We start from the raw sequence: 27052 nt of genomic DNA, 5'->3' as shown, positions 1-27052 counted from the left end.
GTACGAAGCATGTCCCTGTACGAAGCATGTCCCTGTAAAGAAGCATGTCCTTGAACGAAGCATTTCACTGTACGAAGCATGTCCCTGTAAAGAAGCATGTCCCTGTAAAGAAGCATGTCCCTGTATGAAGCATTTCACTGTACGAAACATGTCCCTGTAAAGAAGCATGTCCCTGAACGAAGCATTTCACTGTACGAAGCATGTCCCTGTAAAGAAGCATGTCCCTGTAAAGAAGCATGTCCCTGAACGAAGCATGTCCCTGTAAAGAAGCATGTCCCTGTAAAGAAGCATGTCCCTGTAAAGAAGCATGTCCCTGTACAAAGCATGTCCCTGTACGAACCATTTCACTGTACGCTTCGTAAACCTGTTTACGAAGCGTGTGATGAATACAATTAGATTTGACAGACACACACGCATACACTGTAGGCACACTGTAAATACTGTCTACTGTACACACAGACACACACTCTAGCACTGTCAGCACACAAGCGCACACTGCACCACACCCCCATGACTCAAATGTAATGTAAATGCTAACCCTAGCCTTAAATTAAGACCAAAAAGCACATTTTTATTTTCATTATTTTTTACAATATAGACAATTTTGACTTTGCAGCTGGCCTATCTAAGGGGAAATCGCTCAGTTCTGCCTCCAGGACAAGACTCGTGAAAATAAATGTCAACCTGCTCTCCTCGGTGGCTGCCACCGCGACCAGGGGTCATAGGGTGGCTCAGATAAGACCAGGGGGTTTTGTAAAGGGAAGCTTGACTTTCAGCGCACAGGAAGAAGGGATGAATGGAGGGATGAATAACCCGCAGGAGAGGAGGGAGGAGGGCGGCTGAAACTCCAAACCACCGCCACATCTGATAAGGGGGCGCACAGCGGTAAAGCTGGTGTAAAAGAGAAGGTTAGCGGTAGAATAACGACAGAGGGAGAAAGAAAGCAAGGGAAACAATGAGGGAAGGTGGATGGATGAAAGTGGGACGAAGGGAGAACTGGAGGGGGGATTGGGAGCGATGGAGAGAACACGAAAGAGACAGAAATCATTTAAGAGCGAGAGGGGAAAAAGGGAAAGAGTGGCGGTCTGAATTTGCGAGCTTTGAGCTTTGCCCATCTGTCTGGGAATTAAAGGAGGGATATGAATGGCAGACTTCCTCTTAACTCTCCAATAGACTCAGACCAAGCGTGCATACTGCTTCAATGTGAGTGACAGAACGAGAGAGAGACAGGGGGGGAGTGAGGGAATGAGCAACGAGAGGGTTCCAAAATAGAGATATGTTCTACCTTGTTCTCAAAGATGGCCGCCCCTTCTGTCCAACTTTCTGGCCCTCTCTCGCCCTCCTTCTCAACCTCTCTCTGAGAAACTTTGACGATAGCGTTTTTTAAAAACCGAGCGGAATAGTTTTACAGATTCAACCGTAAAACGGTCAGCTTGGAACTATGAGAGGCGCGGCAGGGGGCCAGTGCCCACCCCTGAGATCCAATTGCTCTTCGGCCCCCTTCACCACGTGTCAGATGATCTGGACAGGAAGCGCTGTCCTGGGAGCCACACACACACACACACACACACACACACACACACACACACACAGAGAAGCATACAGATACACACATGCACACACACACATGCACACACATACAGATGTAGATACACAAATGCACAGAAACACACACACACATTTGTGAGAAATTAAATGATAGTGCGCATCTTGTGCTAAGGTGAAACACATTTTGGTTAAATGCTTTTAGGGTAACTAAGAAAGATTCCTACCATGTTTAAGCTAAGCTAAGGTACACTGTATTTCTGTGTGATGATGCTGGAAGTGAGCAGAATTAGTGGAACGTGCGGAGGAGCGTTGAAAAGTTGGAATGTTTGCTTTGTGAACGAGATGAGATTTTGGGCTCCATCTTGAAGCCGAGCCGGTCTCAAGTCTCTGGGCCTCTGAATGTGTCTTTGTGAAGAAGCAGGCACGCACATACATTATTACATTCTCCACCACACACACACATACATTATTACATTCTCCACCACACACACACACACACACACACACACACACACACATGGAAGCATACATATACACACGCACAAGCACACACACACACGCACACACACACAGGTATTCACACATATACACATATATGTATACACACACACATTATATACAGTATTCACAGTACACACAATTAACCCTTTGAAACCCTCTCTATGTACAGTTGTGTGTCCCAGTTATCTTTGCCCTCGCTCTGATTATGGGCTCACCCTGGGGAATAGAATCAAGGAGACACAGGTCTCTCTATAAGTGAATTGTATTGGAGAGGTGTGTGTTTCTAGAGCCTGGGGTCCAAGGTTAAGTATACAGAACACACGGGGCAAGGCATCCACATCCAACAGGACAGTCCCATCCCCTTTCAATCCGCAACAGTCTGCTTTTTCTGCTGTTATAAAATCAAGTGTGTGTGTATACATTCTGTGTGTGTATGTGTGTGTACGTGCATGTACATTGTGTGTGTGTGTATATACAGTGCCTTCTGAAAGTAATCATACCCCTTATTCCAAATTTCCAGATTAAAGTTTTCACTTTGTCATTATGGGGTATTGTGTGCAGCCCCCCAAAAAGATTATAAAATATTTTTGCCATTTTGAATTCAGGCTGTAACACAACAACATGTGGAAGGAGTCAAGGGGTGAGAATACTTTCTGAAGGCACTGTACATTGTTTGTGTATGCGTGTGAAGCACAAGCATGCCACCCCATGCCACACACACACACACACACACACACACACACACACACACACATGTCTAAGCATGTCGTCCCCCCACACTGCTGGGGTCACAATCCAAAGTCCCCTCCCGAGGCCCCGGCTCCGACTCGTTGGCCTTTACCGGCAAATGAAGCTTTCCACGGATCACCGAACCCATCAGCGTGCCCCTGTCCCACCCCTGAAATCTGAGCAATTATTTTTGACGTGTAACATCAATAATCTCATTAATTTTTTCCCTCTCCGCTACCTTACACGGCAGAGGGCGAGCGCTTTCTCTCTCTCCACTCTCTTATCTGTGTCTGCGGGAAATATGACACGGTGTGGCACTCGATAAACCCATTTTTTTGCACCATCGATCCTCATAACTCGCTTGTTTTCCCTCCCCCTCTCTCTCTCTCTCTGTTTCTTTGTGTTCCCCCTCTCTCTCGTCCTCAAGCTCCTCTATGGAAATGGTATTGACGGGCGGCGCGGTGTTAAATTATTAAGTAAATGTTAGGAGATGATGTCAATGATGTGTGTGTATTGTAAAGAGCAGCGGGAGGGGAGGGCAGGAGGTGGGGGGAGTACAGCTCCATGTCTCCTGATGAATTGAATCTCCCAGAGCAGGAACGTGTGCACTTCACGGTGTGAAACAGACACTTGCAGAGAGGCGTCCCACACAGAGAGAGAATCAAGGCCCCTGAGTATGTATGACATGACATGTGGAGACGCACTGAATGGGTGTATGAGAAGGTGGAGATGGCTTTCAAAACCCTCGACCACACGGAGAAAGATCAATGGAACACTTTCTCTCTCATCTCTCTCACTCTGTCTCTCTCTTTCTGGTGTCTTTCATTATGACGCCGGTGATCTTTTTCCAAAGAGAATTCACCTCTTTTTGCTCCATCGATCACCAAAGTTATTGTTTACCCTATTATGGCCTAATTGCCATGTTCTCTGTAACCTTCTATTGGGCTCTGAGGCACCACTCCTGCACTAGGCTAATGGCTAGGCTAATGGCTAACAGCGGCAGGTATAATGGCTCTAAGCTAATTTGGCTAGGGCTAAATGTGTCCACGCGGACTAGCTAACTACCCAGCGGTGCTAACCTGGCTGCAGTGCTAGCGCTAGGAAAGCCATCAATCTCTTCCCCGAGGCTAACTAGCGTTGGCCGCGGTGTCGCTGCGCGGCTAACTGCAGGCCGTCGGCGTCACTAATAAGTCATCCCACTGATATGGCTTTTTAATTAGCGTCTCATGGCTAAGGGCTCCGCACGGACCCTTTCTTGTACACACACACACACACACACACACACTCCAACATCGAGGCCTTTTGTTTGCCTTTCATTTACATATATGCACGCCAAGGCCCAAATTAGAGGAGCCTGATTAATTGTGCATGCTGGGTAATACATAGGTGTGTGTGTGTCCTAAACACTCCCTCAGGCAGGACAGGCGCTGTTAGCTCTGTTAGCACTGTTAGCTCTGTTAGGGGGATTGCGGTGAAACAGCCAGCTAAAGACTGTTGTTTGCGGAGGAGTAATTAAAATAACTCTCAAACACACACACGCACACTCCTACATATATATACAGTGGGGCAAAAAAGTATTTAGTCAGCCACCAATTGTGCAAGTTCTCCCAGATTCAGTCTTCCCAGCCTGGTGCAGGTCTACAATTTTGTTTCTGGTGTCCTTTGACTGCTCTTTGGCCTTGGCCATAGTGGAGTTTGGAGTGTGACTGTTTGAGGTTGTGGACAGGTGTCTTTTATACTGATAACAAGTTCAAACAGGTGCCATTAATACAGGTAACGAATGGAGGACAGAGGGGCCTCTTAAAGAAGAAGTTACAGGTCTGTGAGAGCCAGAAAACATGTGACATCAATAAGGGATCATAGCTTTCACTTGGATCCACTTGGTCAGTCTGTGTCATGGAAAGAGCAGGTGTTCATAATGTTTTGTCCACTCATTTTAGGATCATGTAACTGACGTTCCACTTTTTATTTTCCCCCCATGTGTCCTTGATCTTCAATAGGTGAGTGACATTCATTGCAATTATTTGATACCAGGTCAGTGTGTTCAGTTAGTGGGCCCTTTCCTTTCAATGAGACAGACAGGGACCGTTGTACCATCCACACCTAATTATATGCCTGAGATGTAAGGGACACGTCACATATTATTATTCCTTACTTTAAATGACTCCACACGTCATTTCATGGAAACATTTCACACAATGTCGACCTCCGAAAATGTCTGTCCAGATGTGTCCCCTCCCATCTCTGGTCAGCCAACCAACACCCAGCAACCATCTTCCAGCGTGTACCGATCCAACAGGTGTGTGTGTGCCTGCGCATGTGCACATGTCTCAGGTACCTGAATTCCTCTGCCATGGACAGTTCCTCCATATTGCTCCACAAATTCACGCTTTCAAGTCCCTTTCATGACTTTGTGCCTTTCAAGGGTCTTGTTGTGAGTTGGTTCTGTTTCAGTATGCTGATTGGGTAATTATGTGTGATTGTGTTCCCAGTGGAAAGCAGTCCTGAGAGTGTTTCTCTAAATGACTGAATTATGCTGGACCATTGAAGAGGCCTGTGGGGAGCCGTACACTGCTCTCCCAGGCCATTAGGGAAAGGCAACCCTTTAGAATAGACTTGCTATTAATCGTTGGTTACTTTGAAAAGTCACTGCTGTTGTTTCCCTGGCAGTGTCTGAATTGGCACCCTATTCTCTATATAGTGCCCATGAGGAGCTGGACAAAGGTAGGGCACTATATAAGGAATCTCAGACACAGATCCAAGAACGGCAGATCCAAGAAGGTTGGATTTTGTTAACTAAAATCAATGAAGAAATGTGATGATAGTTGGCAGTGATCCGATCACTGGGTGGTGGGGAGGTTTGGTTGTGCTACAGTGCCCCTGGTGGTCAGATGGACCAATAGGTCAGCAGCACCAAACACACACACACACACACACACACACACACACACACACACACACACACACACACACACACACACATACACACACACACACACACACACACATACACACACAGAACAGGTGGAAGTGGGGAACAGGGAAACGTGCCACCTTTTTTCATTGTGGTGGGAAAAGTACTCAATCACCTGGTGTTTCTGTTCGTCTGTGTGTCTGTCCGTCTGCCCGTCTGCCCGTCTGCCCTCCCTCTCTCTTCTCCGTCTCTCTAGTGGGGTTGATGATGACGGTGGTCTCTAAAAAGCTCCTGCCCCAACGTCTCTTTTGTCTGACAGAAGGGGCAGAATCCTGTCAACAGCTTCTCGTCCTTCTCCTCCCTCTCTTCCTTGTCTCTTTGGAACCTGACATCTGAGACTGTTTCTGATATGAGACGAGATCTGAATGGTTGAAGGTTGATGGTGTTGTCATATAAGCACTTGATTATTAACTAGTGTTGTTAAATTAATATGCTATATTTTAATGAATGATTAATTGATCATAGCAGGGTAGAGGGGCAGAAGATAGGCGGTGAGTCTCCTCACGCAGCTCCACCTTGGGGCCCTTTGCCTCAGTGCAGCCATCCTAATGCACCCTGCTTAAACATTAGCGTCCTTGCTCTGATAGGAGGGAGGGAAGAGGGGTCCTCCACCACATCCATACATCAAGCCATAGATCCCTCTTCTCATTAAGGTAGATTGATACCCATCACTGCAGTGTGAGCTGAAACACACTCTCAATATTGTGATTAACACAGAACAAATGGCCCCGGGTTACCTGACACACACACGCATACACACACACACACACACACACACACACACACACACCCTCATACTTTCACACACGCACACCACCCAGATGAGATGAGCGGCAGACTTTAATTAAAAGCCTGTGGGTGGAGGGGGGCAGCTGGCGGTAGGGGTCTCCAGCCCCCATTATCTCCCTGTCAGGGCCCACAAGAGTCATTGGGAGGGTGAAGGTTAAGGCCGTGGCTGGGACTCAGGGCAGGGACAGCCATAAACATACCTCAGCCTGGCCACTGGAAACCATCGCTCAGCCACAAGGACCCAAAGATATACAGTCTAACAACAGGGAGAGAGAGAGAAGAGGAAGAGGAAGAGAGAGAGAGAGAGAGAGAGAGAGAGAGAGAGCTTGGAAAGGCGCTAAAACTAGTGCTTAGCGCGAGTCAAGCTGGAGGTGCTCTGGAGCTCAATGGCTGTATTGTTTTCACCCTTCTTGAACCGCGGCCAGACGCTGAGATATTTTCGAAGATGGAGAAAAAAAAAGAAAGTACCGAGGTGGAAATGAAACAATGGTTTCCACAACAGTAAAATAGGCATTTTCCTCCTGTCCTCCTGTGCGGCCCGACACTCAGCCAAAGTCACTTTATCACCCCGCTGCCTTTGTAACACACACGTATTCCCCTCCACGTCCCGTCAGTCTACAGCCCCCGTCCCCATCGGTCTACAGACCCCTCCCTACGGTCTACAGCCCCCTCCCGTCAGTCTACAGCCCCCTCCCGTCAGTCTACAGCCCTCTCCCGTCAGCCTACAGCCCCCTCCCTACGGTCTACAGCCCCTCCCGTCAGTCTACAGCCCCCTCCCGTCAGTCTACAGCCCTCTCCCGTCGGCCTACAGCCCCCCCCCGTCAGTCTACAGCCCTCTCCCGTCAGTCTACAGCCACCCACCCTCCCATCTGTCTACAGCCCCCGTCCCCGTCGGTCTACAGCCCCGGTCCCCGTCGGTCTACAGCCCCGGTCCCTGTCGGTCTACAGCCCCGGTCCCCGTCGGTCTACAGCCCCCTCCCGTCGGTCTACAGCCCCGGTCCCCATCGGTCTACAGCCCCCTCCCGTCGGTCTACAGCCCCGGTCCCCGTCGGTCTAAAGCCCGGTCCCCGTCGGTCTACAGCCCGGTCCCCGTCGGTCTACAGCCCCCTCCCCGTCGGTCTACAGCCCCCTCCCATCAGTCTACAGCCACCCGCCCTCCCGTCGGTCTACAGGCCCCCCCGTCAGTCTACAGCCCCCCTCCCGTCAGTCTACAGCCAACCCCGTCAGTCTACAGCCCCCCCCGTCAGTCTACAGCCCCCGCCCTCCCGTGGGTCTCAGCCCCCGTCCCCGTTGGTCTACAGCCCCGTCCCCGTCGGTCTACAGCCCCCTCCCGTTGGTCTACAGGCCCCTCCCGTCAGTCTACAGTCCCCCGCCCTCCCGTCGGTCTACAGCCCCCTCCCGTCGGTCTACAGCCCTCTCCCGTCAGTCTACAGCCCCCTCCCATCAGTCTACAGCCAACCGCCCTCCCGTCGGTCTACAGCCCCCGCCCTCCCGTCGGTCTACAGCCCCCGCCCTCCCGTCGGTCTACAGCCCACGTCCCCGTCGGTCTACAGCCCCCGTCCCCGTCGGGCTACAGCCCCCTCCCGTCGGTCTACAGCCCCCGCCCTCCCATCAGTCTACAGCCCCCGTCCCCTTCGGTCTACAGCCCCCGTCCCCGTCGGTCTACAGCCCCCCATCGGTCTACAGCCCCCTCCCGTTTGTCTACAGCCCCCTCCCGTCGGTCTACAGCCCCCGTCCCCGTCGGGCTACAGCCCCCTCCCGTCGGTCTACAGCCCCCGCCCTCCCATCGGTCTACAGCCCCCGTCCCCGTCGGTCTACAGCCCCCTCCCATCGGTCTACAGCCCCCTCCCATCGGTCTACAGCCCCCTCCCGTTTGTCTACAGCCCCCTCCCGTCGGTCTACAGCCCCCTCCCGTCGGTCTACAGCCCCCTCCCGTCGGTCTACAGTCCCCTGCCCACCCGTCGGTCTACAGCCCCTGTCCCCGTCAGTCTACAGCCCCCTCCCGTCGGTCTACAGCCCCCGTCCCCGTCAGTCTACAGCCCCCTCCCGTCGGTCTACAGCCCCCACCCTCCCGTCAGTCTACAGCCCCCGTCGGTCTACAGCCCCCTCCCGTCGGTCTACAGCCCCCGCCCTCCTCCCGTCGGTCTACAGCCCCCGTCCCCGGGTCTACAGCCCCCGCCCTCCCGTCGGTCTACAGCCCCCGTCCCCGTCGGTCTACAGCCCCCCCCCCGTCGGTCTACAGCCCCTTCCCCGTCGGTCTACAGCCCCCTTCAGTTGGTCTACAGCCCCCGCCCTCCGTTGGTCTACAGCCCCCACCCTCCCGTCAGTCTACAGCCCCCGTCCCCGTCTACAGCCCCCTCCCGTCGGTCTACAGCCCCCCCCCTCCCGTCGGTCTACAGCCCCTCCCGTCCCAGCCCTCGGTCAATCTACAGCCCCCTCCCGTCAGTCTACAGGCCCCTCCCGTCGGTCTACAGCCCTCTCCCGTCAATCTACAGCCCTCTCCCGTCAATCTACAGCCCCCTCCCGTCAGTCTACAGCCCCCTCCCGTCAATCTACAGCCCTCTCCCGTCGGTCTACAGCCCCCTCCCATCAGTCTACAGCCACCCGCCCTCCCGTCGGTCTACAGCCCCCGTCCCCGTCGGTCTACAGCCACCGTCCCCGTCGGTCTACAGCCCCCTCCCGTCGGTTTACAGCCCCCGCCCATCGGTCTACAGCCACCCGCCCTCCCGCCGGTCTACAGCCCCCTCCCATCGGTTTACAGCCCCTGTCCCCGTTGGTCTACAGCCCCCTCCCTCTCGTCGGTCTACAGCCCCCTCCCTCTCGTCGGTCTACATCCCCGTCCCCCTCGGTCTACAGCCCCCTCCCGTCGGTCTACAGCCCTCTTCCGTCGGTCTACAGCCCCCGGCAGCCATGAGAATACCCAGATATTCCCCTAATCCTCGTTTAACAGTAACGCACGTCCCCTCACATTGCGCCACCTTTTACTGCCAGACATAATCCTATAGGACAGACGGCCCAGCACGCGCCCACCTCCCTCCCTAACTCACTAGACTCTTCTACACACACACACACACACACTCACACACACACACTAGACTCTTCTATACACACACACTAAACCCAGCCACCAGCACCAACCCTAAAGTGCTATCCATCCCACACATGTACACTAACTTGATTTATTTGGCCAATTTTCCCCATTGACATCAATGTGTGATTTACCTTATTGTCCCAATGTAAATGTTAAGTTTGGACTCAAGTTCATTAGTAGGATAGGGGTCTTTGTGTGTGTGTGTCTGTATATGTGTGTGTGTGTGTGTGTGTGTGTGTGTGTGTGTGTGTGTGTGTGTGTGTGTGTGTGTGTGTGTGTGTGTGTGTGTGTGTGTGTAGAAGCGCCTGTTCGTTGTTTTAATCCCTGGGCTTATTTCAACCCCAAGCGCCCCTCATCAGAAGGTTTAGGGGGAAACCATATCCAAACAGAGCCAGGGAGGAGGTGGGCTCTTTTCTCTCTCTGTGATCCCCTCCAGCCCCAGAGTGTTACCAAACATGGGAGGCCATTACCTCCTCACACTCATCTGGTTCCAATCTCAGCCCAGTTCAGCTTTATCTGCTAACGCTAACCCACAGACCAGACCAGACACACACGCCTCTGTCTGTCTAACTGTCGGTCTGATGGTCGCTCCGTCTGTCTGTTTCTCTGTCTACCTTTCTCTCTCCCTCCCTCCTCGGTCTCTTAGTCTTGCACTCCCCACCTCTGTCTCTCTCGATTACCCCTCTGCTTCCCTCTCTCCCCCCTTCTTTCTAATCCCTCATGTTATGAAAGGGTGCAGAGCCTTTTTCATGCTGAGATTCAGCAGGAGTTTTGCATTTGGAAGTCATATCTGAAAAGGTACGTTGTGCCGTGAATCTGAGCCCCATAAAATGAATTTGCATTTCACAGCACAAGGGTTTGATAGAGCGGGACCGGAGTCTGGAGCAAGACTGACCGTGGTTATTGGAAACATCTGCCCCGAATCTTCATTTGCAGTTACACTCCGAGTCCAGTTTCAAACCCCCTCCCCACCTGTTGCCAGCCGCTGGCCCTCCTCTAGTTCCTCTCTCTCTCCCACTTTTATTGCTTCGTTCCTTCTCTCAGTTACGCGCACACATTTTCGTTTTTTCTGCCCACTTCCTCTCGTCCTGTCTTTTCACCTCTCTCCCTCTCTTTCTGCCTCTCTCCTCCATCTCCTCACCTGCTTCCCTCCCTCCGTCTCTCCCCCCTCTCTCTCTCCCTCTCCCTCTGACTCTCTCCACACACACACCCTCTCTCCCTCCCTCTCTCTCTCCCTCTGACTCTCCACACACACACTCTCTCTCTTTCTCTTTCGCTCTCTGAAGACATTGTAAAGTAGTGTGGATATTGGACGTGAGTGGCCTGGTTGGTGCTGACAGTGCCAATGGGCAGTGCCCCTCCAAAACCCAGGGTGACGGGAAGCATTAGTGCCCTGTCCAGACCACACTCACCTCCATTTTGTGTCAAAGTGGAGTCATCGAAAGACGTGCATACCCTGTACATACAGCTCTGCTATTTTTACTGTGTGCAGGGTCACATATCAAGTGTAGTGACAGAAAGGGCCAATAGCAGCACAGACAACCTTGGTCAAAGTGTTAGCCAATGCAGTTGTATGCAAGTCGAAACGTCGTAGAGTGTAAAAAAGAGACAAGATAACGTCCTTTTAGGGTTCCCTGGCAATTGTGACATCACCTGCTTTCTGCCTGTATCTGAAGAGCCAATTTGAGAATGACTCATGGCTTTGAAATATTGACATGTTTATTGGCCAACTCTGGTTGACTATGACCAGGTCCAGCTTTCTGTTCCGGTTGGTTATGAGTCTGTTTGTCTGCTTCGAGTTATCGATTTACCAGATGTTACTGTTCTCTTTCTTTCTTTCTCTCTCGCTCTGTCTTTTTTTATTGTTTCTCTCTCTTTCTCTCACAATCTCTCCATCTGTCTCTCGGTTTCTCTCTCTCTCTCGTTGTAATTTGGAGACAAACACAGCCCCGCTCGCCATTGCAGGAAGTATTCTTTCTGAGCGTTCATAAATAATTTGATAATGTTGTAACATGCGCTGCAAATTTTTATCGAATGTCACTTCCCTATTTATGTTTGCACAGTTCCGCAAATTGTTCCACAAACTGCTGGTTTGCTTCCAATGTGCCCGTGTGGATAGAGTTAAAGCGAAGTTGTTTAAATGTTAAATACACACTACTTTCTAGTCGTGGTTTTATTTGCTGCTAGGCCTGGCAAGGATGCAGAGTGATTTAAAGCACTTGGTCCCAGTTCAATAATATTTCAATTTACATCTCATATTTCTGGAGTGAAAATATTCCTGAAAACCACGGGCACCCCTTAGTCTTTAATTGAACACATTTTCCGTAATTATATTAGAATATAAAACTGTATCCTTTTTCTCACACTTTTTGCTCTGGTATATAATTCTATTTGATGTTTCAATAAATAAATATTGAAAGTTGTAATGCAAGATGGTTTTGCAGGTCGGCTTGTTGTAATTTATGGTTTCCTGGTTTGGAGGCTACATACCCAGATAGACACACACACACACACACACACACAGCCAGACGAACACACACACACACACACACACACACATGGTCCGGAAACATTAGGCGAGGGCTCAGTTGAACGTCACCACAGTCAGGCTCCCACAGCCGTCCAACACCATGGCTTTACCTACCAGTCCCACACTACATGGGAGGAAAGAGTGGAGGCGTGTGTATCTGTTCGTCACTGTGTGTGTGTGTGTGTGTGTGTGTGTGTTGTGTGTGTGTGTGTGTGTGTGTGTGTGTTGTGTGTGTGTGTATCTGTTCGTCACTGTGTGTGTGTGTGTGTGTGTGTTCGTCACTGTGTGTGTGTGTGTGTGTTTGTGTGTGTGTGTGTGTGTGTATCTGTTCGTCACTGTGTGTGTGTGTGTGTGTGTGTGTGTGTGTGTGTGTGTGTGTGTGTGTGTGTGTGTGTGTATCTGTTCGTCACTGTGTTTGTGTGTGTGTGTATAGGGGGGGGTCAATATATTGTCGTGTGTGAGGCATGCTAAGCAGAGAACGTTTGTGGTTAATGTTGGTACAAAACTCTTGAATCGACTCATCCAATTGTAGTCTTGCAGAGTTGTCGCTCATTGGTCAGAGGGAGATGTTGAAGCTGGTTAGAAGGACAGTCTGTGACAAAGAATGTTGTTTATTGGCTATGGGAGAGTATCTGAGAAAGCTGTTTGTTTATTGGTTGACAGGGAGAGCCCCTCTGAAGAAGCTGGTTGTTTATTGGTTGACAGGGAGAGCCCCTCTGAAGAAGCTGGTTGTTTATTGGCTGGCAGCAATGTTTGATGCCGTCATCAGGCTACTGCGGGTTGGGTTTCACACTGAGGTCTGGCCAGTTAGTAGCTCCCTCCCGCTGCACCCCGCTTTTACGAGTTCCTTATTAATGTCCTTATCTTTACTCTCTCACTCACTCACTCACTCACTCACTCACTCACTCACTCACTCACTCACTCACTCACACACACACACACACACATGTCAGAATTAGACGTTCATCCATGTTTACCAAACGTCAAATTTCAAAGTGCCCATCCACCATCCCCGTCCTCAACCCCCAACATAACCGAAGGAATACTGACTTGTATCACGGGTGACCTGGCTGTTCTCACACACACACACACACAGACACACACACACACACACAGACACACAGACACACACACACAGACACACACACACACAGACAGACACACACAGACAGACACACAGACACACACACACACACGCACACACACACACACAGACAGACATCCACAGATACACACCCTGACGACACAGTTGTCTTATCTGTCTATTATGGTTTGCCTTTTGTCTTATCCCACGTCCCTGCCACTATGACATCAGAAGGCTGCCGCCCTGCCTTGGCGTGTGTATAACACAACCACCTGGTGCTCTGGGGAAGAAGAATCGCACACACTCATTTGTCTTACACCCGAGTCAGACAACGTCGTGACTCGACAGAAAGGATAAAAGCGCCGGTTCCCTGTTGTAAATGTTGCAGACCGACGAGGAGGAGAGAGAACTGACCCCGATGTAGCGTTCATACATTTAGCTTTATCACTGCACCTGCTCGGCCATAATGAGCCAATATATCTCCTCCCTAATTGCCCTAAATACATATCATAAAGTTAAAAGAAGGCCTCACTTCCAAAGAAAACGCATAGCCAGGTTTCACTAGTAAAAGGGAGGGTGTAGAGGGGAGGTTATATAGCACAACACCACACACACACACACACACACACACACACACACACACCCCATGTCACCTTAACGAGGTGCAGTAAATAATGGCCAGTCATTTCATTACAGAGGTGCAGCCTGAAAAATTGCTTGCCTCTTAAGCAGCACCAGGATTTTCCCATCTTCCTCCCCCTCCTCCTTCTCCTCCTCCTCCTCCTCCTCCTCCCTTGGCAAAGGAAGAGGGGCATTCAAACGGGTCAATCTTCTGCGCCGGGTATGGCAGTGCTGCTCCATATTTCGGGGGTGGATGTGGAGGGGGTTAAAGGGAAAGGCTGTGTGTGGAACTGGAAAGGGGCGACCCAAAACATCCTACAGTGTGGCATTTGAGACTTTGATGTTCTACTTCGTAACACGGCATCGTAAACGATCAAAACAGCACACGTTTTAAGTTAAGGGATTCTCTGTGTGTGTGTGTGTGTGTGTGTGTGTGTGTGTGTGTGTGTGTGTGTGTGTGTGTGTGTGTGTGTGTGTGTGTGTGTGTGTGTGTGTGTGTGTGTGTGTGTGTGTGTGTGTCGTGCGTGCGTGTGTCTTTACCGTCTCCCTACCTGATAGCTGAGGGACAGGGAGTGTATGGGGGCTGATTTGTGAGGGGAGCTGTGATTAGTGATAGTGACAGTCACAGTGACAGTCAAACACACCACAGGCCCAATGGCTTTTTATGAGGCCCGGGGCTCTGTCTGTCTGTATTTTGATTCATCACTGTTGACTTCTGATTGCCTATGAAGGGCTACAAGCCATAGTTTAACACACCTTCACTCACAAATACACTCACCAATACACACACACACAGACACGCACAAACACACACACACACCATGTGGAGGGGAGGGGGGGTCTCTTAAAGGCTACCGAAAGCTGTGTGTCTGCTCCCCTAACGACGCACGGAACGTCGCCAAGGGAGGAAACAGGCCGTAAATACGTAGGTCCCCACCTCACAGGGCATCGGGAGGGTGTGTTTGTGTGTCTCTGTCACCTCGTCTTTCATGGGGATGACTTCATTATCTGAATTTCCACACAGGTTCCACACAGGTTCCCACACTCACACCAACACCACATGAAGAAAAGAGGAGGCGCTAACACACACACACACACACACACACACACACACACACTCACACACTCTCTCACACACACACACAACAAAACAGGTTGTGTGGAGAGGTTGCAGATACTCATCCAGGGCCCCTGAAAGCTGTTGTTCGTATGGGACATGTTCACACTAGAATATGTGTGTGTGTCCCTTCATCGTGTCTGTAAACGTGCCAAGTTTAGCCAAGGCAGAATTGTATGACAATGCATTCTCACAACTTCGTTAATGCAGAGGAAATTGAGCGCTTATCAAGGAATGCAATTGCGTCTCTCCCATGTCCACTTGGCACATTTGACATAGGGAAATGATGAGTGTGTCTGCGTGTGCGTTTAAATGACGGTGTGTGTGTCGTCGAGGTTTCGCGTACTCTACCTCTCTGATCAATGTCACCCTCCATTCAACCATAACGTCAGTACTTGGTGGGGTGTGTTTCGTAACCTCAAACATGGATTCTTCTATCTAGCTATCTTCAAATCAGCCTGCTACAGTTCTGCTGGGTCGTGTTCATTAGTGCTCACTGTAGCAATTCATCTTACAATGGGAAATGAAAATACAGGTATCAGGACAAGGTAGTTCAGGTAGTCCCTGTCTTTTCAGTATGTTTCCTTCTGTTTGCTGCCCAATGAACACAACCCTGATTTGAAGGTAAAGAGGACCCGACAGGAGTTTGGAATGAGACGTTTTTATGGGTTCGGTTTCCTCCCGTCTGTATACTCATTTGTCATTGCCATGAAAATGACTCATCTCAATCAAATGAATTTAATAGTGTTATAGAAGAACAGCTAAACATGGGTCCAATTGTGTGTGTGTGTGTGTGTGTGTGTGTGTGTGTGTGTGTGTGTGTGTGTGTGTGTGTGTGTGTGTGTGTGTGTGTGTGTGTGTGCGTGCGTGTGTGTGTGTGTGTGTGTGTGTGTGTGTGTGTGTGTGTGCGCACGCGTGCGCGTGTGTGTGTGTAAAAACAGCAGCCAGTAAAACTAGCTACATGTTGACGACACACACGACTTTTAGTTCCAGGCCTGAGCTGGGTTGGGCTGTGGTAAGAAGAGGCCCAGACTCTGGCTTTTTATTTATACTTGCGGTGTGCACGCTCGTGTGTGTATGTGTGTTTAACAGGGGTTGTGTTGCTCTTCCTCGAGCTTCTTTCTCTCCCTCCTTTCCTCTCATCCTCTATATATTTGTCCATCTTTTACAGCCTCTCTATTCCTTCATTTCAATTCAATCAGCTGTATTGGCTCAGACATCATCTGGCATTGCCAATGTAAATATATAGGGACATCTCTCTTCCTCTCCCCCTTTCCTCGCCCCACAGTCAAGCCCCAGCCCACTAAAGTTAATAAGATATGATTAATGGCTAGCCTTCTCTCTCTCTCTCTCTCTCCTCTCTTTCTTCCTTCTCCAGTCATCTTTGGAGCAGACAAAAGCTGTCAGACACAACTGCTTAGAAATGAGCATTATTGGCAGGACCCCCTCGCGCCCGTCCACCTCTCACCTCCGCTCGCACACACGCATGCACGCACACACAGACACACACACACACACACACACACACACACACACACACACACACACACACACACACACACACACACACACACACACACACACTTACAGGGGCCCAGTGAGCTGTAGGGGCCTGCATTCTGTCAGGCTCTTTATTGAGCAGCCCTGAGTGTGTGTGAGTGTGTGTGTGGGGAGGGGCCTTCCAGCCGGAAACAGACCCCCTTCCAGAACAGACACACTCACTCACTCACACACACTCAGGTTGTCGTCTCTCATCTTAATTTGCAACGCCTCAAATGCCTAGCCCCATATCCACCTCGCAGCCCCTCTGTCTTGCACATTAGCTGTGTGTGTCTGTGTGTGCATGCACACATGTTTGTGTGTGTGTGTGTGTGTGTGTGTGTGTGTGTGTGTGTGTGTGTGTGTGTGTGTGTGTGTGAGTAATGACTTGTGCCCTGTGTAATGAAGGCTACAGGAAATCCTGTGCAGGTTCCAGGTTGCCCCTGCACCAGATAAATGAGAATGAATGGGCACATGTGTGTGTCACTGTGTAGAGTAGTGCTTGACCTTTCCTTACTTCTCCATCCGGACAGATTTCATACCAGGCTGCCCTCTAGCTGTCATTTGGGAGCACACACACTCTCTCTCTCTCTCTTTCTCTCTCTCTCTCTCTCTCTCTCTCTCTCTCTCACCCTATCTCTCTCTCTCTCACCCTCTTTCTCTCTCTCACCCTCTTTCTCTCTCGCTCACCCTATCTCTCTCTCTCTCACCCTCTTTCTCTCTCTCTCTCTCACCCTATCTCTCTCTCACCCTCTTTCTCTCTCTCTCTCACCCTCTTTCTCTCTCTCTCCCCCTCTTTCTTTCTCTCTCACCCTATCTCTCTCCCTATCTCTCTTTCTCACCCTGTCTCTCTCTCTCTCTCTCTCCCTCCCGAGTCTGTTCTGGCTATAGGAAATGTCAATCCATACCAGTGATCATTGCATGTAACATCTAGACGGAGGTATGCCTATAGTCTGCACAGGCAGTTAGGCAGTGATACACGTGCGCACATGTAAACTCTAACATGCAGACTTTTTGTTACACACACACACACACACACACACACACACACACACACACACACACACACCTTCCCTGAAAGCCAGCTAAATCTGTGTTTGTTGTGGCTGGCGGTCTCCCGAAGCAGAACAACAATAAACGAAGAGAGAGATGGAGAGAGAGAGAGAGAAGTTTATCATCCGACTCCCTCCTCCTCCCAGCATTCCCCTGGGCTCCGCTGAGGAGCCCCCTGTTGTAGGCCGACTTCCCCAGGATACGAACACGTAAACCAGATAGGGCCACAGTAGCTGCCACAACACTATTGTACTGCCTGTACCGCTCTCCTCAGGTTGTGTTAGCAAACGCCTTCCTGTTTTCCCAAGCCGCGAACGCTCTTTACAAGGAAACCTTTCAACGGGTGTGTGTATGTTGACAAACTGGGAGGACATGTGGGTCCTGAAAGCTGGGCAATGGGCATTCCTGGCTGAGAAAAGGCTTCTTGGTTTCTTTCTGTTCATTCTCTCGTCTTGAAAGGACTTGCTGGTGACATTAAGGAGTTTTGAGGCTGTTGTTGTTTTAGGGCTGCTCGTTTCCTGTTGGTGTGTTTCGGTGCTATTCACATCATGGATAGTGCTCCTGCTGAAATCAGAAAGGCATGGCTGCTAGATACACACACACACACACACACACACACACACACACACACACACACACATGCGCATGAACACATACACACTCTTTCTTACTCTCTCTCTCACTCTCATTCACTCACACACAGAGAAACACACACACACACACACACAGAAACACACGTCTCAGTTTGAGGTGTAATGTTACAGATATGGCTGTGTCTTTGTGCACCCTCTTGACCCCCCACCTCCCCCATCAAATCTGAACCAATCTCTCCGCAATGTGGTTTGGGTTTGGAGAGACCACCGCAGGCCTCCCCCCCACACACACACACACACACATAGAAATACACACTCAGCCAGACAGACACACTCTCTCTCATACACACACACACACACACACACAGAGCGCACCCTGGTAACCACAGCATGGGTCTTTCTCATCGATTACACCCAGAGCCTAGCTAAGCTGTCAGATTCAGAGCAGGATAAGAGAACTTAACCCCAAACACACACTCTCTATCACACACACACACTCTCTCTCTCTCTCTCTCTCACACACACACACACACATACACACACACTCACACAATGTAGACCTGGGTGTGTGTTCTCACCCTCAGACAAGCCTACAAGGCACTAAGATCCCAAGTCCTATATATCCTAAATAACACCCAATCTATGAGAAATGTGCATAGTTTGCAGTATATCCCACATTACCTCCTGAACATGTGGACCACTTTCTTATCCTGAAATCTCAACTTTGCTCACAAATCAGGCTTCATTTTGATTAATTTCAGAAGTAGCTCAAACTTCTCATCCATCGCTTCCCCCACAGGTGACACTTTGCTGGTAATTCCTCCCTTATACCACACGTCCATCAAGCAGGACTGACAGACTGACAGCCACGAGGCCTGCATGACTGCCCACACATCCATTAAGACTACAAGCTGTCAAAGGTTCCTGTCTTTGTTTGCCGTGGACCCGTATACGCGTCGCACCCGGGAGCCCTCTTATCACCCCTTCCTGTTGCATTGGTCCCAATTTCCTGGCCACTAGGAGTCTGTGTTATTGTTCGAATCTTTTGAAAATGTATAATTCTCTCCCTTCCTTACTTCAGGCTCATCATTGACGTGTCCTTGAGTGGATCTCTCTCTTCAAGTAAAATCTACTTAGTGAACCTTATTTTGTATTACCTAGATAGGACTCTGAGGCTCTGTTCCTATGCCAAAGGGCCCAGCCTTGGGTACCCCCCCACACACACACACACACACACAGACGGACAGAGATACACGCACGTACACAGACACACAGAAGACGGTGTGTGAAGGGCCCTTTCATTGATGGATTATTTGGGGTTCCTGCGCTAACTGTAGGTAGGATGTGAGGAGAGTGTACAAGGTGATCTGAGGGAGGTTGAGATGTTGCCATAGTGGAACTGCATAGTTGTAGTGTTTGGTTCAAGGCAAAGACATGCAAAGACACACTGTGGTCCAGCCAAACCTCTAAAAACGACTTGCATATAGTCACCTTAACCTTCACAACCTCACAACTGCCACTGTCAACACCAGCGGAGGCTGCTGAGGGGAGGACGGCTCATAATAAATGTATTTGATACCGTTCCACCCATTCCGCTCCAGCCATCACCACGAGCCCGTCCTCCCCAATTAAGGTGCCACCAACCTCCTGTCGTTAACACACACACACACACACACTCTGCCACAAGCCTCTCAGGCAGATCAGCTCCACACCCACACACCTGTTCAATTTAATTGGTCCCTTGTATAAAGGGCACTTCTTAACACAGCTAAGTAGACTTTGGAGAAGTACCCTGGTATTTAATCCCCTAAAACAGGGAATGTCTGTCTGTCTGTCTGTTTGTCTGTCTGTCTGTGGGTGCACACGTGCATGGGTTGTACCTTAGCCGAGTGGTGGCAGGGTGTGTCTCTGCTCAGGCTGGTGTTTTACGACGTCACATGTGGCCCTCGCTTCTCAGGAGGAGAAGAATAGAAGGTAAATAAAGAAACAATCTGGAGGTTTTCTGCCTCTGTTGCATCTCATTTGAGGCCTCGTAAATCAGGGCTCCACCTGCATATAGAGTGTTCGCAGCCCCCCCCAACACACTGACATGCAGCTCATTAGAGCCCACAGCCAGACCCTCTGCTACCTTGCAAGGTGTGTGTGGGGGTGGAGGTTATGGGTGCTCAGTGTGTAAAGCCTGGTCAGGAGTGCCCCTGCAATTCCACCGCACCCCCCCCCTCCCCACCCCTCGACATCGCTCGCCTCAGCCGAAGCTGTTCCCCATCTGTTCATAAAACATGTACAATACCCGTGTTTGAGCTCCCAACAGGCGCTGGGACAAGTGCACTCTGACTTGAACCTGCGCAAGACATTGGCTCTTTTCGCTTTTTTTTTTTAAAGGGGATAATTTCGCCTCTATGCCTGGTTAGTTTTCAGTGACTGTTTTCACACATAAAATGAAGGGTCTGGACTGCATCATTTCGGACTGCTTAACGTATAAACGGCGGCAGCAGTAGATCACTGTTTTACTATGTTGTCCACTGCAGAGTGGGAAGAGAATTAAGTACTGAGGTATTCTCTGTGAGCTCAGTGTAGAGGACAGTGTATCAAAGGACCTCTTTTTCAAGTTGACATTGAGTATGGCTAGCTAATCGCTTAAAACATGGACGACAAAAATAGTCCAATCGGAGCAGTCAAGCTAATCAACTCAACATGTCTGGTTTCCAGTAAAGCGCTGGAGGACGAGACTGTTTGCGTGGAAAGGAAACCTCTCGCACAATCAGTGTCTTACTCTAACTCACTGTCACAGTCAGGTACTTGCATGCGAGGCATCCACAGGTTATTGTTGATGTTAAAGACCTGCAGTGCTACGTGCTACATGCTACATGTGCGTAGGCGTTGTCTCATTATTTTTAGCACTAAAAGGCTTTGTTATCTCCGAGCAGGTTAGTAGTGGAGTAACCTAACACTCCTTCTCCCCACGGGCTCACCACAACGCCATAGTGTGAGGCACAGCTGCAACTTTGGGGCACACTTATGTTTAGTTAGCGTACCGCGCTCACCAGAACCGTGTGCGAACATGAACCGGCCTTCTCACCTCGGACCAGACCCGCTATTTCCATATTTACTCACAAAACACCACACCTTCCCTTCACCGACACCACACCTTCTGCAATCGCTCACTCCCTGACCAAGAAGGCCATTCAGAGTTTACGAGCAACAGAATCGAGCAAGCCTGTAAATGTTCTGTTGGAAAGTCAGATAACTTTAAAAAAAAAACTGTAACCATAGAATTCAACTGGGAAGGTTAAACCAGAAACGTAAATATCCTACAACCAACTCAAACGGCCAAAACGTAAATATGTTACTAGTAAATCCATGAGATTGGGTTGCAATATAAAAGAAACAGAGAGGTAGAAGTTGAGGTGAGAGGAGGCTGATTATGAGCCAGCAATGAAAAGCCCTAGCCAGCCCTGTCTCGTCTCAGCCCCCAGAGGATCTGCCCAGCGACCAACAGAGTATCAGTTCCACCAGAATACTCCACCAAGAGAAATAAGATCTTCTATAGAGCTTTGTGGAGGAGCAGAGCTGTGAGATTTTCCTCCTTCCAGGCTCTTCTGAGGGCATAGGTCAGCAGACAGACACCTGGGTCATGTTCATTAAGGCAGGCAATGGAAACTGTTTTAAAGCGTTTCGCAACTGGAAAACGAAAATGTGCTTTTCGTAGTGGACAAGTCCATGTTGTCCCTCCCTGTTTCAGTCTGTTTTCTTCCATTTGGTGCCTAAATGAACACTACCTTGGAGCCTTCAGACACTCTCCACACTCTCTAGAAACTGTCATAGTCTTATTTGCCACCAGCGAGAGCCATTGTCCCACCAAGCTACTACCACTACATTGATCTTGTTTTCATTTGGATTCTTGTCTTGTACCACCAGGCCTTCGTCAGTGTATCATTCACTCAGTGCCCTTTGGTTGGTCTCGTTTTGCAATAGTTTATACTCAGTCATACTATGCCCAATATGTTCACATTTTAGTGAGAAAGTTGATATTGGACATGTAACCTGTAATATTTGCTGAGCCCTCCTCGGAAATCTTTGATTTTAGTGGCTGAACTTCTCAGTCTTGTGTGCTTAGCAGCAATCATGGCGCAGCAGTTTTGAAGTATGTGTGGTGTGCTCCTCGTCTAGAGCAGAGAGGTTCATTTTCCTCCAGCAGTAAATAAATAAAATGGTGGCAGCTCGCGATCAACTCCCTGGTTTCTTCACTTAATTTCTGCCCCACAATGAGCCTCTCTTCTTTCCTCTCCTCCTCCTTTCCTCCGTCTCCTCTCATCTGTCTAAGGGGTAACCTGAAACTGCTCCCTCGTTCCCGGGGCGGCCCAGGGGTTACAAAGGGTGATCAATATGTGCCAAAGAAAGTCTTTAGACAAGTGAAAGAAGCCGCAGTTTTCTCGACCTTCCCCTCCTCCTCCCTCCTTTCCCCCTTTCCTCTCGCTGCTCGGAGGAGCGACAAGGTTAGGGGCCCTTGGCAGATAATGTTCTGTCTACTGACAGATATGGACACACACACACACACATACACAGTGTTGAGAAAATCCAAAATGTCCCTTTTAAGGGACAAATAGTCAAAATAACCCTCTTTGGAGCCAATGGTTTGAGAGATGTGAAACTTTCTGGTATTATCTACTTTGCCCATGGTAATTCAGGCAACTTTGATATGATGGTGACTAAAGAGATGAAATTCACACACACACACACATACTTGAGAAGATAGAGGCTCAGCTCTGTGTGTGCTGGCTTTTAAAACAGGTTCACCTCTGACCTCTGTGTTCTCCAACAGGTGGTGGATGAGATGGGAAATGTCAAGTTCTGCCTGGATGAAGGCTCGGAGGCTGGCGGGAGCTGGCTCAAGTACGTACGCACCGCCCCCTCCTTCGAGGAGCAGAACCTGGCGGCGTGTCACCTCAGTGGAGACCAGGTGAGTGGCGCCTCCTTCCTTCTATGGGCTGCCAGGGTTTAGTGGTTGGGCTGTGAGTGGCACCTCCCTCCTCCTATCAGCTGCCAGAGTTTAGTGTTTGGGGCAGTGTGGCACCTCCCTCCTCCTATCAGCTGCCAGAGTTTAGTGTTTGGGGCGATGTGGCACCTCCCTCCTCCTATCAGCTGCCAGGGTTTAGTGGTTGGGGGAGAAGTTTAGAAGCACCTAACACATGGCAGTGTCAGAGTGGCTATTGCCTTTCTTCCTACCCACCCAGTGGGAAGAACAGTGGACTATGAGTCTGCGTGTGTGTGTATGCTTGTCATTGTTAGTGTGTGTGTGTGTGTGTGTGTGTGTGTGTCTGCGTTCGTCTAAGTAAGCGTTGTGCGCATGATTTTATTTTTTTATTTCACCTTTATTTAACCATGATGATGAGTAAAAGAATGGCTCTATTGTGTGTCCAAGGCTGGTACGTGAGTGCCTCGCTGAGGAAGTGACTCATGTTAAGAGGTAGAACAATAATACACCGACACACCTGCGTCTCGTAATCACTCTGGGTCCTTCTCTGGAAGCCAGCCATACTCTCTGCCCGTCCAGAAAGGAAACCTGGAAATGGAACACTCCTGGAGGAATGCCCACACTCTACCACTCACTTGGTCATAAAACCCAGCTGAGCCTAACCCCAATATCTGGGTGCCGCTTACATCTCTTCGCCAGTCGTAGGCTCTCTCCTTAAAGTTGCTCTACCATATGTGTACCAGCATACAAAGAACCTAACATGTCAGTGATACAGTATATCTGTGCTAGGAGGAAGGGTATTTTTTTAAAGGAATACATTGGCTTGTTTGCCATAAGTGCCTTGTCTAATTTCATGCACGTACAGTGTATGTAAATCAAACAATAATGATTTCCTGTTTTACAATTGGTTCTCGTTGTCCGAGCTTGTCCACTCCCGTCCTTGTCTCTGTCCCTTGTACTGGTGTGTCCATTCTGACGGTGACATATGAGACACCATTGGGGGCCTTCCAGAATAGCTGGGTACGCTATCGGCTCTAATCCTGGTCAGATTTTTCACATCAATGTCCCCCGCTACCCCAAACACAGTCTGAAAAGGCACCCTATTCCCTATATAGAGCATTTGGGCTCTGGTCACAAGTAATGCACTTTATAGTGAATAGGGTGTCTTTTTAGACTCAGCCAGAATCAAAGAACAAACGGGTCTTACATCCATATCTGGGGGCGTGTCCCAGATCCAATGGTTCGTTTTGGACCTAGGATCATTTCTTAGTTGTTTGTACTCAGTGGGCTGCTTTGCTTTTGTTTGCGAGGCCTTGTTTTGTCTAGTGGCTCGCGGGCACAACCTTATAATTTATTTACCAACACCACACACAAATACAGTGCAAAAATGCATAATTTATCAAACTTTGTTACTTTGCTGCTTTTTTTTTATCAGCATGCACAATGCATGAGTTTATGGAAATATGCTCATGACAAGCAAATTCGACTCCTTCGGTAACATTTTAAAACAGCAGAAGATCATTTATTTACCCGTTTACTCATATGTCATTAATGTTGTAGTGTATCAGAAAATACATGGATAATCATGTATATTTAAACAATTAGGGCAGCACCGCGTTTTGAAATGATTTCATACATTTCAGTGCATGTCCAAATCATTTACTTTCTTTCAGGGAATGAGAAAAATGCTTTAATGGTCGTCAATATTGACCTAAGTGTGAATGAATGAGTGTCCATTTCCCTGTTCAATTAATTGATTGTGAAATGACGAGTGTGTGCATGTGTGTGCGTGTGTGTGTGTGTGTGTGTGTGTGTGTGTGTGTGTGTGTGTGTGTGAGTGAGTGCATGTCCGTCTAGTAGTAAGGATGAAGCTGCACAGATAGGGAGGGGGCTTCCTTCCTCAATAGGCCCAGCCATTCAGAGAGCCCATTGACCTCTGAACCCCTCAGCCCTCATTTCTCAAGATGCTCTTAAGCAGTTTGTCATAACAACATCAAGTACGCACTGAGTCCTGCCAGCTCCTTCTGCTCGCTACGCCAAGGAGAGCACACACACACACACACTAAATTTATTCTAAATCAATATGCAGGTTCCTAACCTGAAGGTTAAGCAAATGAAGGAAGCCAGTTAGGCAATTAGCCTGTGTGTGTGTGTGTGTGTGTGTGTTTGTGTGTGTGTGTGTGCGTGTGCGTGTGCGTGTGTGCATCTGTGTGTGTGTGTGTGTGTGTGCGTGTGCGTGCATCTGTGTGTGTGTGTGTGTGTGCGTGTGTGTGCGTGTGCGTGCGTGTGCGTGCATGTGTGTGTGTGTGTGTGTGTGTGTGTGTGTGTGTGTGTGTGTGTGTGTGTGTGTGTGTGTGTGTGCGTGCGTGCGTGCATGTTGGAAAGAGGGACAGAGCTGAAGCTTGTTTAGGAGCATCCCAGTCCTAATAGAGTTTCCATCTACGAAATGCAAGGTCACAGAATTACAGGAGGCCCGTTTCCCCATAGCCAAAAGCCTGTCCTCATACACAGAGTGGTGTTCTGTCTCGGATGGTAAACGTAGGCTACACAGCTCGCTGAAGAGCAGAAGCATCAAGCATGTCCACCCTCTTGTCACACGGTCCTTGTCTTTTGTGTCTCAAGAGGACAAGGCCCCCCTACACCCCATGTTGTTTGATCTCCCATTTCTCTCAGCTTTGATCACACACTCCCTTGTGATAAATAGGCCGTTGTGTGTGTGTGTGTGTGTGTGTGTGTGTGTGTGTGTGTGTGTGTGTGTGTGTGTGTGTGTGTGTGTGTGTGTGTGTGTGTGTGTGTGTGTGTGTGCGCGCGTGTGTGCGCGTGTGCGCGTGCTTGAGGGGGACAGTGGGGGATTATTCTGGACCTTAATGGCATTGATGGATGATGTATCTGTCCCCTGGACACTCAAAAGAAATGGGGAGAGGTCAAGATTTGTCTGAGAGCTGTCAGGCCAGTTCTGTCAAGAGAGACAGCTCATATCACAATACATCACACAGACTGCTTCAAAAAGACTATACCCATGACATGGCTCAGCTTCATTTCCGGAAATAATTATAAAACCTATTTTGAGTTGTTCATGTAAATCTTTACTGTCCTTGCAGTGATATGTTGTAAAAAAGCTATGATATTTTGTGGGTATTGTTGCAGCAACAACCTGACGACTGTGACAATATTTGTATGTGGACATTTTGTATTTACACACATTAATAACTACGATTTTATTTAACATTAATATATGTCTCTATTCTTCACATAATTTTTTCACTCAAATTGTTGGTTGTAAAATGCTGATTAAGAGAGAGAATTGTTCAATTTGTTCAGAAAAAAATAACACATTGTCACAGGAATAAGAGGGTTAAATCTATTGAGGAACATGTATTTGGTGTAGGGTTTAAAAGTATACATAATATAGGCAAAAAGAATGTAGGCTTATAAAACAACTGTTAAATATTGTTTTCAAAACAGTTATCATAAGCTTATTTAATAGTAAGTCATGTCACTATATTTTATTGCAGGCAATTGCGAGTTTAAATAGGGCTCACGCGTTGCAATTACATAAATCGTTTATTCAATGTAGCAAAGCAGGTTCCATTTATGATAACAAGGTCAGTTGATACCAATTATTTTGAACGTATCCAAATGTTTCATGCCCTTGTTTACGTCTTTGGCACAAATATGTGTACTCTTGCACAAACTGCGAAAAGCATCTGGTGAAAGATAACAAGTTAAAACAGGTGTAGAGACTTGTGTTTAAAGCCTCAACTAAAAACACATTGCTTAGCGTTGTTTCGAAAGCCTTTAAAACACCCACTAAGGTGCGCCTCACCTACCAGCTTTATATCGCCCACGTGTGTGTTTAAAAAAAGTATTTGACCGCTAGATACATTATTACCATCAATAATAGATGA

The 27052-nt window shown here is 48.9% G+C and overlaps 1 protein-coding gene across 1 annotated transcript in view; it reads left to right on the top strand.

Annotated features, from left to right (window-relative positions):
- prdm16 (PR domain containing 16) overlaps positions 1-27052 on the top strand; it is a 182282-nt gene that overhangs the window by 126482 nt on the left and 28748 nt on the right. Inside the window, 1 exon segment of the mRNA XM_042299359.1 lies at positions 22992-23129. Within this exon segment, the coding sequence (XP_042155293.1) occupies positions 22992-23129 (138 nt within the window).

The sequence above is a fragment of the Oncorhynchus tshawytscha genome, linkage group LG16, assembly GCF_018296145.1.
Source record: "Oncorhynchus tshawytscha isolate Ot180627B linkage group LG16, Otsh_v2.0, whole genome shotgun sequence".
In the NCBI taxonomy this organism is placed as follows: Eukaryota; Metazoa; Chordata; class Actinopteri; order Salmoniformes; family Salmonidae; genus Oncorhynchus; species Oncorhynchus tshawytscha.
This window is presented reverse-complemented; position numbering and strand designations above follow the sequence as displayed.